This window comes from Gekko japonicus, unplaced genomic scaffold, assembly GCF_001447785.1.
Source record: "Gekko japonicus isolate JY-2015 unplaced genomic scaffold, Gekko_japonicus_V1.1 scaffold269, whole genome shotgun sequence".
Classification (NCBI taxonomy): domain Eukaryota; kingdom Metazoa; phylum Chordata; class Lepidosauria; order Squamata; family Gekkonidae; genus Gekko; species Gekko japonicus.
In genome coordinates, this window is record NW_015168659.1 from 2152 (window position 1) to 17044 (window position 14893).

Below are 14893 nucleotides of genomic sequence, written 5' to 3' on the forward strand. Positions count from 1 at the left end.
TGCGACACCACTAAATGCCGGAGAAGGAGAAGGAAGGAGAAGGAACGCCAGAGAACACCAGAGGGGAAAAAAAAAAGAACAACGCCAGAGAACACCAGAGGAAAAATAGAACATCGCCAGAGAACACCAGAGAAGACCATGCCAAGCCAACGGAGAATCAACAATAGCCACCACAGAGGGGGTGCCGGTAGGTTGTCCCATCCCCCTTCATACATTGTGGCCCTAGCTAGGAACACAGGTGATTAGCACCAGAAACCCTGTAAGCCGCTCTGAGACCCTAGCCATGGGACAAAAGCGGGATATCAAGTCTAATGTAAATTAAAAAAAAATAAAAAAAATAAAAGGCTGTCTGGTACCCTCAATATGAAATCTCAGACTTCCAGCTATAATAGGAAAGGTGAGTGAATGTATTCATTTAAGTGTAAACCATTAGTTGTCATTTTGAACAGAAAAAACAGGAACTATGGAGATTTCAGTCCAAAGCTACTCATACAAATGTTTTTGTCTGCAATTAGGTTAAAATCAAGCACCAAATGACGATTTGTATCTGACTGTGTAATTAAAGAAGTTAATGTCAGAATCCATGCAGAAAGGGGGATATTTGGTTAAAGAAAAGATTGGAGTTTTTACATTATAATCTAGTCTGTTATGAGAGACCTTTGGAGGAAGTTTTAGTTGCTTAGTTCACCTCAGTATGTGAAAAGTAGCCTTTCCCTTTTCAGCCATGATAAGTCTCTGCTGAAGCAAAGGATTTCTGTCAGTAGAATGGGATTTCTTTGTCTGTCAGTAGAATGGGATTTCCTTCATTTCCTGCTGCAACCCCCAATGATGTTCCTTGGGGACATGCTCAGGAACAGCATGAGGGGGAAGGTGGAAGTCTGTGGATGGAGGGAGGAAGTGCCCCCTTTAAGTTAGCGGACATTTCCCATAGGATCAAAAGCCTGTACTTCCTGGAACCCAAACTCGGTCAGCTTGCCAGCTCCTTTTGTGCCGGTACAGAGATACAAGGTTTTTCTTCAACTCCTTTGTTGCTGAACCTTTAACTCAACTCTGACTGCACTGGGACGGAAAGGAATTATTTTTGTGTTCCCCTCCTAAGTGGGCCCCTTCTTTCATAACTTGTGGCAGAGGTGTGGGATGGAATTAGTTTAGCACATATTCTCTGTTATGAAGAGGATAGCAATGGTTCCAGTCACATAGATTCGAGACATTTGAATGAGCATTCAACATTAGAGGTGGGCATGAACCAAACCACAAAGCAAAATTCATCATGAATTTTTCCCTGTTTGTGGTTTGTGAACCAAAGTTTATGACGGGTCTACTATCATGAATTTTCATGAACTTTTAAAGCAGTTCATTGCAGTTCGTGACAGTTCATGGATAGAGCAGAAAGCAGAGGTTTAAAGGGACTCTCGAAAGACAGCTGAGCAGCAGGGAGCTCCCTGCCATTTACCTGTTTTTTGCACCTTCTGCAAACCCTATATAAAGGGATTGTGGTCCCTTTCAATGGGGTTTGAGGGGCTATGAACCATGAACTGGCTCGGTTTGTGAACGAACCTCCTGGTTCAGTTTGTGGTTCAGTTTATGGGTCAGCCACGAACCGACACAAACAGCATTTTTCCGGTTTGTGCCCATCCATAGCTTTGCAGTCAGTAGTATCTGATACCACCATAGCTGGAGGAAATTTCCTGTTCCTGGGGGAGAAAGTCAGTCAGTACAGGCCAGTATAGAGTATCAGTGGCTGAAGCAGTACCTCACTTCTTCTGCTTTGATTACCCCCCCCCCCCAGCCCGGGGGGGGGGGTTTGGCGCTCGGATCAGGTCACAGATGACTTATGGCAATTCCATAGGGTTTTCAAGGCCAAAGATGAAAACAGGTGGTTTTTCATCGCCTCCCTCTGTGCTGCAACCCTGGACTTCCTTGGTGGTCCCCCATCCAAGTACTAACCAAGGTTAGCCCTGCTTAACTTCTGAGTTCTGTCGAAATCTGGAAAGCCTGGGCTATCCAGGTTAGGAGACAGTACTGGTGAGATGTTTAAGCTACTTTCTGCACTTCTGATTATCTGCTCTGTTCTGCTGCCACGCTTCATCCTCTACCCAAGAAAGGTAAACAGAGGTTTCCTTAGTTCACTGCTTCTTCTGATATTGGGTGACACTCAAAACCTGTCTCCTCTGATCTAGAGTGCAGCTACCCTAAGGATAATGTTAAAAACAGAACTTAAAAGTATTTTCTTAAGCATTTTCACTGTACTAGATTGAAATAGTGGGTCAGAGATTATTCCTTCCATCAGCTGTGTGAAATTGTTGGAATCAGGTCGACATTCCTCCACTGCTGAATCAACAAACACTCGAACATTATTTTTACCTCCTGCTATATTAAATCTGAAAATGGCACCTGGCTTGTTCGCTTGTATACCCCATGCCTTGAATGTGAGAAAGTTTTGCCTGGGAGAGATCCAGCGGTTGATCAGCGCTATTCATAAAAAAATGAGAAGGCTCTTGAAAACAGATTCCAAATTTTGCTCTAAGAAAACCTAAACCTAAACCTAAAGTGTCAAGAAAATTTTCACACTGGTCTCAAATAATAAAGTGCATATTTGGAAAGGGGAAAATTCTATTTTGTTTCCCTGGTTTATTCTGAGCTTGGTATTACCGTTTTTTTTAGGTAAAAATTTGAATTTGAGGGCTAAAACTTGAAAAAGAGAAGAAATGATCTATGTGTTTGTTATATAGACTAATGGTGAGTATTGATGGCAAAATGTAACGAGGAAACAGGGACACACAAACGTCATCTATTAATCCAGGGTATGAAGACTTTCATTCTAACATGAGTTGCACATTTTCCAGCCTATTTCTGTAATGAAAATTGGGAATGTTTTCCTTTTTAAAATGGGGAAAAAATAATTAGGTAGTCATTCTTGCGAATCCAGCCATGGGGCACTCACTGTTAGTCTATGTTGAATAGTGTGTGAGTGTAAAGTGCTGTCAAGCCGCAGCTGACTTATGATAACCCCATATGGTTTTTAAGGCAAGAAACTAAGAGAAGTGGTTTTCCGTTGCCTTCCTCTGCACAGCCACCCTGGTATTCCTGTGTGGTCTCCCATCCAATTACTAACCATGGCCAACACTACTTAGTTTCTGGGATCTGATGAGATCAGGCTAGCCTGGGCGATTCAGATCAGGGCATGCTAATAGCTGACCCCATTTATCTGGAATCTTGCTCTGTGATACTCTCAGCCTACTGTTTAAGCTGGCCCTAAAAAGTGCTCCGCATTTTAACAGGCTGAAACACCACCCTGTTCTTTGTAAACAAGTAGTTCATTAAGGCCTCTCCTGCTCTTACCTGTTCTCTTTTCTTTCGTTTCCGCAGAACCTCCGCCTATCATACGAGTTCCTAATAACGTTACTGTCACTCCTGGTGATCGAGCCATCCTGACGTGCTTAACTGTGAGCACAGTACGGTACAATCTTACCTGGCATAGAAACAACCGTGATGTGAAACTCGTGGAGCCCTCCCGGATACGAATGATGAGCAATCTGTCTCTGGAGGTCAAAATGGTGAAGCTCTCAGATGCTGGCGAGTACAGCTGTGTGGCTTCTAATGAGGGCGGCTCTTCTATGGCATCTGTATTCCTTACAGTACAAGGTAACATGGAAAGAAAACGTGGGTGGGAGCAACAGCTTCTCTTTACCTTTTTCAGTTCACAGCTTGGCCTTTTATATACTTCAGTAAACTGGTAACGTTTATTTTTATTTATTTTCATATTCCAGGGTGGGAGCAACAGCTTCTCTTTTCCTTTTCCAGTTCACAGCTTGGCCTTTTATGTACTTCAATAAACTGGTAACGTTTATTTTTATTTATTTGGATGTTTATGCCCCCCTCTTTTCTCTCCAATGGGGACACAGAGTGGCTTACAACACCATTCTCAGCTCTTCCAATTGATCACCACCACAAAAACCCTGTGATGGAAGTAAGGCTGAGAGAGAGGGCCTTGCCAAGGTCAAGATTCCATGGCAGAGCAGAGATTCAAGCCCATGTCCCCCGCATCCTAGTCAGACAATCTAACCACAACACCACACTGCAGTGCTCCCATTTATTTTTGTGTGTGTGTGTTTAAATGTATTAATTGCTTTTTAAGATTTTAACACCTAAAGTGATGCATAAGAGCACAAGAACTCATAATAAGGAGTGTGAACCCTGGAGTAATTTTGATATGAAGGAGTTTGGCAAGGAAGAGAAGGTGTTGAATACCAAAGGACAATCTAATGATTACAGTCCTTGACTGGGACCTGAAAGATTTGGCATAAAGCGGCATTCTGCCATAAACCTTGCTGGGTGACCTTGGCCCCGTCACATTCTCTCAGCCTAACCTACCACACAGGGTTGTTGTGGGAGTAACATGGGGAAGGGAGAATGATGTATGTCATGAGCTGCTTTGGAGGACGGGTAGGACAAAAACACATTAGATATAGATGGGATGATCCTATTCTCTTTTTGTTCCCTTTGCGCAAGTACCCAAAATTGCTTGTAGGTTTCTTGGACTTAGCATGGTGAGACAGACTTTGAGAACAATTTATTTATCACATGTGTATCCTGCCCTTCCTCCTAGGAAGTCAAGCATGGCATCCATGGAGTTCTCATTTTATCCATTGTACTTTAACGAAATAAAAGACAACAGCATTCAAAATACGGCACAGCTGCCCTTTTCTGCTGGAAGCTTGGAAAGAGTTTGAAGCCAAGGATATTTGGCTGTTAAAAAGAAAGACACTCTTGACAGAAGGCTTATGCTTTCTTAACTGGGAACAATCAGAGAAGATGGGATGAATCTTTGGCCTAACTGTATATTTTTGTTCAAAATCTCAATCTCTCTCTCTCTCTCTCTCTCTCTCTCTCTCTCTCTCTCTCTCTCTCTGATGTAGTGCTTCCAACCTATTTAGAACATAAAAGAGTCTCAAAGCTTTTTTTCTACCCCAAAGCCTATGGGGGGGGGGACTTCAAAAAGTCACTTAATCACTGACATGGAAACCTGCTGTGAATAATAATTAGCATTTACAGGGGCCGCCCTAACATCTTTGTGTACTTACTAAATCAGTAGGTACACAAAGATGTGGAAGGAAGGCGGAACGGTATAGCTGGATCTCGTCAGATCTTGGAAGCTAAGCAGGGTCAGAACTTGGAAGGGAGACCTCCAAGGAAGACTCTGCAGAGGAAGGCAATGGCAATCCCCCTCTGCTTCTCACTTGCCTTGAAAGCCCCTTGCTGGGGTCACCACAAGTTGGCTGCGACTTGACAGCACTTCGCTCACACCTACGCACACAGCACAAAGATACTAGGGTGCCTCCTGGTTGCTAATTATCATTCTCAGCAGGTTTTAATAGGTGGTGATTAGAAGTCCTTTTGAAGTTTACCATTTGCACAGAAAATACAGATGTGTGGAAGGAAGCATTTGAGAGAGCACCGTGAATCCCATGAAACCATGAGCATTTATAACTTCAGTAATTCCTCTTTTCTCAGGTAGGTTTGGTTAGCCAATCACCTGTATGGCAAGATCAGGTACAAAGAAGGTCCTCTGTCTAGAGGAAGAGAAGAATTTGTCAGAGATGCAATTTAGAGAGTAGGTTAGAAGAAGTGCGTGCAGGTAGCATTTCCATGTTCCATGCCCTCAAGCCCAGGTGCCTGATCTGCAAAAGATGAAAACGGTAGGCTAGATATGACTTGTCTGAAGGCCTGCCTTCCCATATAAGGGGCAAGTGAACTTCTTAAAGCACATCTAGTTATCCTTGCTTAGAGGACTGGAGTCATCAGGATTCTACAGAATACAGGGACTAACAGGGAGGCATTGACTCTTAAAAGCCCATATCCTAAAAATCTTGTTGGTCTCTAGGTTGCTGCTGGACTCGAATCTAGCTGATCTGGACACTAAACAGAACTCAGGGTCTTTACATACAATGTAGAACTTGTAGCCTGGCTATAAAAATACACCATAGAAGTTACCTAAACTTATACCTACCTGCAGGGGTCATTTCGTAGAAAAAGAGCTAGGGGGACTCATTAGCATAACTCATTAGCATATGCCACACCCCCTGACATCACCGGAAGTGTGTCCTCCCCACAGCCGGCGGCCACGTCCAGCGGGCACCAGCAGGGAGCTCCAGGCCCCGCCCTCCCGCACCTCACCCGGGGGGATGGCGTCCCCCCGTGTCCCCCCCCAAATGACCCCTGCCTACCTGAGGGGTTGAGGCTGAAAAGATTAGTTTGTGTGTGTTTTGAATGTGACCAGAGGAGAAGGAACAAGAGAACATTCTGAATTGCTTTGAAAATGGTTTCTGGCTAGCAGAGCCAACTTTTAGGAGCCTTAAGGTACTGAACTAGCTTGTTTCCCACATACTCTACCTATATGTTTATAAATAAACAAATATTACAAAAGTCTGGCAGGTTTCCAGTCCAGTCCTGCGAGGCAACTAACCTAATAAAGATAGCCTGGAACCTCTTACAGCTTGGGAGAAGGGGGGAGGTAACAATAGTTTTCTATCACTCCCCCTCTCACCGCAACATAGGGCTGTGGTCACACACTAAATATGGAGCTGTGGTGGCTCAAGTGGTTAAGACGCTGAACTGCAGGCTGTGGAAGGTCGGTAGTTCAGCAGTTCGAGACCCGGGTGTGCCGCATGACAGAGTGAGCTCCCGTCTCTGGTTCCAGCTCCTGCCAACCTAGCAGTTCAAAAGCAAGAAATTGCAAGTAGATAAATAGGTACCACTTCGGTGGGAAGGTAACAGCGTTCCATGCGCCTTGGTGTTTAGTCATGCCGGCCACATGACCACGGAAACGTCTTCGGACAGCGCTGGCTCTTCGGCTTTGAAATGGAGATGAGCACCACAACCCTAGAGTCAGATTCGACTGGCTTTCGAGCAAGGGAACCTTTACCTTTACCTTTACACACACTAAATAATCCACTTTCAGTTTACTTCCAATGCACATTACAACTGGATTTTGCCAGTTCACACAGTAAAAATCCAGTTGGAAAGTACACTGAAAGTGGATTATTTAGTGTGTGTGAACGCAACCTAGGCCCCCTTAAATGTTACCAGAGCGCTGTGGGTTGCTGCCCAGATCAGGCAGAGGGTGGGAGCTTAACTGCATTAAAATGGATTCAGGTGGGGTAGCCGTGTTGGTCTGAAGCAGAAGAACAAAATTCAAGTCCAGTGGCATCAAAGTGGTTTGTGCGCAACAACTACTATGTGAGAGAAATGAGAGCCTCAGTTCGTAAGGCTGGGATTTTTCCTAAGCCAGGAGGGATGCTGTTTCACATAAATGGCTCTCCATAAGCATCATGCTTGCTTCTTGGTTCATATATGAAAAGTATTCTTTCCAGTCTTGGTCTGTTTCAAAGGGAAGAGTGCCAGGAAGTTTCAGTATCTTTAGTTTTGGTGTCTGTGCTTCCATTCTGAAATGTTGGATCTAGGTGGGAAATCATTCATAGGATTATGCCCTGAGTCAAGAACATGAAGGGGACTGCACATGTATGTATAAGCCCCTTCTCTAATTAAAAAAAATATTTGAAGAAAAGAAATCCCAAAGCTGTGTTAAAAACCTGGGGAGGGTATTCATGGAATTTGTCATTTTTCCTCTTTAAAACAAACAAACTCGACATGGGGAAAAAGCATCTCTATTAGTTCTGTGCCCTTATTGTGTCACTGGCTACTACTGGGACAGAAAATAAAGTTAATAATTTCTGCCAGATGTCGCGGCTCTGGATCTCGTAGCATGTTTTGTTGACTTCCGCAGGGCCAAGTGCTATAATGTGCAAACTATGTGTCTTAATCAGAGACCGCTATTTCTGAGTGCCTCTTTTGCTGTGTATAAAATAACACTGCGTTGTCAGAAGAAGTGCTGTTTTGGCACAGTGTGTACTCCCAATCTCAGTTTTCTAATGTCAACAGGAGAGTAGATCTTCTTCAGACCCATGAAATATTTCAAACATTTCTCTTCCCCGAGTGTCTTTTGGCAAGGTTTAAAACAGAATCAAAATAGCCCTGGCAGTTGTGCACATGGCAAATCTTTTCAGAACAATTCTGTCATATACACTGATTTTTAAAAAAAATATATATCTGGATTTGATTCTAACCTTTTTACTAGAACCATTTAGCCTGTCAGCTGTGTTTTTCTTCCCATGATCATAGAACATCGTTTACTTAGCAATCATGTATGACACAGCCAGTGTTCCATTAGTGTTCTGTCAGTGTTCTCTGTAGCAAAAACTTCAAGTGTGATTAGCAGGTTTACCCACCTAAGCACTTGGGGACGTGGAGAGGGTAGGCAGGGATCAGTAAACCTCTGATTTAAGGAACTACATCCGTTCTGCACAAATCTGCTACAGGAAGCACCAATGCAGCTGCAGCCAACGCAGTGGGTGAATAGCCAGGCCTAACACTGTCTTGACACTTCTTTTTGAAGAGAACAAGACATCTGCCGTGTAGGAATGGAGACTGAAAGCAGGTTATTAAGGAATAGATACTTACGGCATGTTCTTATATTACCTTTAATTTTTTATTTGCACTGTTGCTATCCTGCAGGAAAATGCTTCTGTCAGGCGCACACATGTCAATCTGTCCATGGTCAAAACTGTGTAAGAAAAGTGCACCAGATTATGAAAGGTTCAGTAGGATGTCATCCTGCACCATGCTCTTCTGCTCCATCAAATGCACAATCATGTCATAGGTGGAGTTCCAGCTGGTGGGTACGTCCAGGATGAGCTGGAGTTCAGGCTCATCCCCCCTCTCTTGCCTCTCACGCAGCAGACGGGCAGACTGGATGCTGTGCAAGAAGTGGGTGGCCAGGTGCTGGCAGGTCTCAAGCAAGGACCACATCTCAAGAGTGGCAGCGTCCCAGGTGGCCATGACAGTGCTCCCCAGCCCTAGAGCATCCTTCACCACCAGCTGAAGCATGTGCACTAGGCAGACAATGCCCTTGAGGCTCACAGCCATCACCACTGCCAGCATGTGGCGCTGGCATCTGTGACCATGTAGCCAGCATCACCACTGCCAGCATGTTGGCGCCGGCATCTGTGACCATGTAGCCATGGACAATGTTGCTGTCACCCATCCACTCCCTCAGGCTACTCTATATCACTGTGGCGATATTTTGCGCTGTGTGGTCTGCATCCATCCCCTGCTCATGGAGCAGAATCACTTTGTAGCCTGGTGGCAGGAATGTCCCCTCTTGGGGCCTGGGCTGTGCCCTGACAGTCCAGACAGAGAGGTCCTCTGGTTGCCACCAGTGGGTGGTGAGGAGAAATAGCCATGTCGCTGGCTGTTCCAGGAGTCTGCTGTGAAGTGCATGGTTCTGCCTTGCTTGACCATCGCCACTGCAGACTGGTGCATGGTGGGCAAGACTCATTAGCTCATGGTCCTCCATGAGGGGATGGAGTACCAGGGAGCCAGGTGTTGCAGCAGCTGGTGAAAGGCTACATCCTCCATAAGGGAGAAGGGTTGGTCACCCACAGCAATTATCTCACCAATGAGGCGAGTGACTGGTTCCTGGGCCCTCCACATAGCTGTTCTGGATGGCACTGTTGGTGTCCCCTGGGAAAGTGCCTTGATGCCCCACCCACAGCACCCTGAGTGCAAGGAGCCTTTCTTGGAGAGGCCTCCTGCTCCCCCTCCACTTATCACTGCTGAAAGAGAGAGGGCCTCTTCTTCCTCCCACTGTCTACCACTCTTTACTCCAGTGGTAACATCCTGGGGTGCAACATTTGCAGGTACCTATGGAGGATAGAGGAGAACAAATGTTTGGGGTTTAACTTTGTACCCATCCAGACATAGGCATGGCACACCTGGCAGTCTGCCACACAGGAGTCACTGGGGAGGGTGTGGGCTGGAAATGGGACCCCAGGATTAGAGAAGGTGGGAGGGACAGCTGTTTTCTGGCACTGAGCTGGGAGGGGCCACAGAGGCATGTACTGGAGGTGGAAGCAGCAACAGGGAGTTATGATGTGGAAGAGGAGGATGCTTCCCCCCCCCCAAAAAAAAAATTGCTGTCAGAGTCCTCCTCTCCAAAGAGTGTTAGCAACTGCTGGTGTCTGGGTAGTGCTAACAACTCTCTTGCCTCTGTGGAGAGCCCCAGGAACAGATCAGGGAAAGGACAAGACCCCTGGTGATTCCCAGCTAGGGCTGGACTCCAGTGGGCTGACAGGATGGGTTTGGTGCCTGGACTTGGAGGCCTGTGGTACGGGGGTGGAGGACTTCTTCCTCCCTTTGCACCCACTTTCACCTTTATGGCACAGAAGTGTTCCCAGGCCAGAGAACAGCACCTGGAGGTCCCGTCCGCCGGCTTTCCCCCCCCAACCCATGGCCCACCCACCCATCTTACCTTTCTAGGGCCCGTTGTCTTCCTCCTCAACGGGCTTTACGACTAGTCCTCCATAAGGGAGAAGGGTTGGTCACCCACAGCAATTATCTCACCAATGAGGCGAGTGACTGGTTCCTGGGCCCTCCACATAGCTGTTCTGGATGGCACTGTTGGTGTCCCCTGGGAAAGTGCCTTGATGTCCCACCCACAGCACCCTGAGTGCAAGGAGCCTTTCTTGGAGAGGCCTCCTGCTCCCCCTCCACTTATCACTGCTGAAAGAGAGAGGGCCTCTTCTTCCTCCCACTGTCTACCACTCTTTACTCCAGTGGTAACATCCTGGGGTGCAACATTTGCAGGTACCTATGGAGGATAGAGGAGAACAAATGTTTGGGGTTTAACTTTGTACCCATCCAGACATAGGCATGGCACACCTGGCAGTCTGCCACACAGGAGTCACTGGGGAGGGTGTGGGCTGGAAATGGGACCCCAGGATTAGAGAAGGTGGGAGGGACAGCTGTTTTCTGGCACTAAGCTGGGAGGGGCCACAGAGGCATGTACTGGAGGTGGAAGCAGCAACAGGGAGTTATGATGTGGAAGAGGAGGATGCTTCCCCCCCCCCAAAAAAAAAATTGCTGTCAGAGTCCTCCTCTCCAAAGAGTGTTAGCAACTGCTGGTGTCTGGGTAGTGCTAACAACTCTCTTGCCTCTGTGGAGAGCCCCAGGAACAGATCAGGGAAAGGACAAGACCCCTGGTGATTCCCTGCTAGGGCTGGACTCCAGTGGGCTGACAGGATGGGTTTGGTGCCTGGACTTGGAGGCCTGTGGTACGGGGGTGGAGGACTTCTTCCTCCCTTTGCACCCACTTTCACCTTTATGGCACAGAAGTGTTCACCATCAAGAGGGTAAAATTGTGGGCCCTCAGTTGAGGCATTCAGTAGCTAAGCCTCTCTGTTCCGCATGAGCAAAGAGACGGGGTGGCTCAGAGCCCTGAGTCTACCTAACAACCAAACCAAGCAGGGGAGAGGTGTTCGCAGTTAGGAAGGTATAACTGTGGGTCCTCAGGCTATGTGTCTAGTAGCTAAGCCCCTCTACCTGGTGTGAGCAGAGAGCCAGAGAAGCTCAGAGACCCGAGTCCACTTAGCACCCAAATCCCAACAGGGGGTGTTCACAATCAGGAGGATATAAAATGTTGGTCCTCAGCTGAGGCACCCAGTAGCTAAGCCCCTCTGCTCAGCTTGAGTAAAGAGATGTGGTGGCTTAGAGCCCTAACCCCATCTCTTTACTCAAGCTTTACTCCCATCAGGGGAGAGGAGTTCACAATAAGGAATGAATATGCTCAGCTTTCAACAAGTTCCCTGCCTCTTTGTCTGCCAACAGATAACAAAGGAGAAGTTGTGAACTGGACTGAGGGCATTTTGATCCCATAGAGCAGAATGAGAACTCTGGCAGCCAGCTATGGCTGTTAAAATTTGGAGGGCCCCTATTGGTGTTTTCAAGGCTGAAGAAGGCTGCCCCCCATGGCTTTGAAGTTAGTAAACAGTCTGAGTAGAGATTATCTATCTGAAAAGGTGTTCATTCATGAACTGCCACGAACAGCATGAAAGTTTGTGGAATGTTCATGCTGGTCCGTCTTCCATGAACTTCAGTTTGCAAACCACTAACCACCCAAAATTTGTGATGAATTTTAGTTCCTGAGCTGGTTTGTGCCCTTTAAAATTCCCTGATGAGGCAATGGACATAAGGGAAAAACAGATCACTTGGACAGAGGTGTAACTGATGCCAATTTTTGTTTGTCGAGTTTCGTACTTTTGCCATGATGCAGATGAGAAGATCTGCTTTTAAATGAGCATCTTTTTGAAAAAGCTATAGGAGGAATGGACATATTTAGCAGCTGGGAGATGCATTCAATGTCATTGCCATATCTGCAAACTCATTAAAAGCCCTAAGGCACATGAGAGAGAAAATACTGTGTGAAGCACAGATAACACTTCCAGGCACTTTTTTCCTTTGTTTCAGTAAATAAACAATCACATGAACATTCCTGATAGATGAAATAGAGGCTCTGTTCCATGAAAATTAAAAGACAATAAATATTTGATGCTTCAACAGACTTCAGTTAAACGGTGTCTCTAGCTGATACATGATTCTACTAAAATATGATATCTTTAAAATCTATTGCTTTCCACCTTGATCCCGTGACATGGAGCAAGCTGTAAATAAATATACTTTTTATGGGACCGAGTCTATAAAATATTGGATGCAAACTTTTAAATTTATACTCCAGGGTTATTTTTAAACTCATTGTAGCAAAGTTCTTATTTTGGATGAACCCCCCCCCCTGCATTCTCCTGGAATTCAAGAATGAATTATGGGAAGTTGATCCTCCAATGTCCTTAGTATAAACTCCCCAAAGAGAAAGCATTTAAAGTGTGCAGGAAGACAGTTGTTCCTATGAATTGTTTCTTTTGGCATTAGCAACAGCTAATTGGAGAGGGAACTCTCAAGTGAATCTCAAAATGGAAAGAGTAATTCAGGTTACAAATTACAGTGTACCTACTGGTATTTTCAAAATGTTAGTGCCTTGCAGAGAAGGACCAGAGCTTAGTGCCAGAGAACAAACGTGTGAGATCCTCAGTACAAGACCTGATGTCTTCTGTTAAAAGTCTCAGGTAGCAAGTCCTGGTGGCATTTTCCTGGTAAGGAAAGACAATACTTAGTTGGCTGAACTGCTGGTCTTGGCTCAATACTACTCAACATAATAAACAAATCATATTACAAAACTGTTCCCCACCACTTGGTTTTATATGGGCAGGGAGGTGTTTTTTTCATGGTGGTGCCCAGAAACATGGGGATGGAATTTCTCCCATTTACAGTTGGCAGTGGTACAGTCCAGGAGCAGTTTAGCAAAGTGATCTGCTGTGTGCATAAACTAAGGTTGGTTTCACAATGCCCTCCCTCCAACCCTAGACAGGATAGACAGCAAGTCTTGCTGGCTGTGGCTTTTGTGAATCTCGAAGGTGCAGGCTGGATGTGTCTTGGATTAAACATGCTATGTTGGAGGCATAAATTGTGCTTGTGTGGGCACCATACCTGTGGCTGGTTGCACTTCTTCTGCTGGATTATGTTAGGCTCCAGTAATGTTCTGATCAGTTGATGGAAGCTAATGTTGGTAGCTCTGCATGTCTCTCTGCAGTTGACTGCCCTGCTTCAAACAGGCCCATTTGTTCTGTCTGCATCAAGTCAAACAATAAGTATTTCTTTAAATATATCCAGAGCAGGAAACTGGCCAGAGAGGCAGTTGGGTTTGTGGATGACAAAATCATTAGAGGATTGCTAAAGAAAGATGGCAGAGAAGCAAAATGAATTCTTTGCATCTGTGTTCCCTGTGGGAAGTGTGTGGCATGTACCCAGGCCAGTGAAACTATTTTCAGGAAGGGAGTCTGAAAAACTGAGTCAAATTTAATTGATGACAGGTGAAGTTCCAGACCTATTGGGAAAATTAAAAAAACTAGTAAATCTCCTCTAGGTCCTGATAACATACACAGGAGGGTTCTTAGGGAAATCAAATGTGAAATTATTGATCGAAGAAGAAGAAGAAGAAGAAGATTGGATTTATACCTCACCCTTCACTACCCAGAGGAGTCTCAGAGCGGCTTACAAACTCCTTTCCCTTCCCCTCCCCACAACAGACACCCAGTGAAGTAGGTGGGGCTGAGAGAGCTCTGACAGAAGCTGCTCTTTTTCAAGAACAGCTGTGCCAGAACTATGGCTTGCCCAAGGTCATCCAGCAGGTGCAAGTGGAGGAGTGGGGAATCAAACCCGGTTTGCCCAGATTAGAGTCCACGCACTTAACCACTACACTAATATGTGTAACTTGTCACTAATTTAGCTGCTGTACCAGAAGCCTGGAGAGTAGCAAATTTTACACCAATATTTCAAAAGGGGTCCATGGGGGAATCAGGAGATTACGGGCTAGTTAGCCTAATGTCTGTCCGGGGAACATTAGGACAAACTGAAATGAATGATAGAATTACTAGGCACATAGAGAAACAAAGCATGTGGAGGGAAAATCAGCATGGCTTCTGCAAAAGAAAGTCCTACCTCACCAACCTTTTGGAGGCTTTTGAAAAGGTACCTCACCAAAGACTCCTGAGTAAGAGGGTGGGTCCTGTTATGGAATAAAAATGGGTTAAATGAAATGAAGCAGAGAGTAGGAATATATGAACAGTGCTGTCGATGGAGGGAAGTATGCAGTGGGGTTCTACAAGGATTGGTATTAGGACTGGTGGTATTTGATTTGTTCATGCACGATCCAGAACTGAGTGTGAGCTGTGTAGTGGCCAAATTTGCAAATGACACAAAATTATTTAGGATGGTGAAAACAAAGGGTGATTGTGAAGATCTCAACAAATTGGTTGAGTGGGCAACAATGTGGTAAATGAAGTTTGTTTCAGTTAAGTGTAAGGTGATGCACACTGGAGCAAAAAATCTCAACTTTTAAATATACACTAATGAGGTCTGAACTTGCTGAGACTGACAGGGAAAG

The 14893-nt window shown here is 45.5% G+C and overlaps 1 protein-coding gene across 1 annotated transcript in view; it reads left to right on the forward strand.

Annotated features, from left to right (window-relative positions):
- Positions 1-363: 363 nt before the first annotated feature.
- The window catches only part of HMCN1 (hemicentin 1), a 234521-nt gene continuing 219991 nt past the window's right edge, over positions 364-14893 (forward strand). Inside the window, exons 1-2 of the mRNA XM_015415242.1 lie at positions 364-397; positions 3370-3645. Coding sequence (XP_015270728.1) covers positions 364-397; positions 3370-3645 — 310 coding nt within the window. The remainder of the gene's footprint in view (positions 398-3369; positions 3646-14893) is intronic.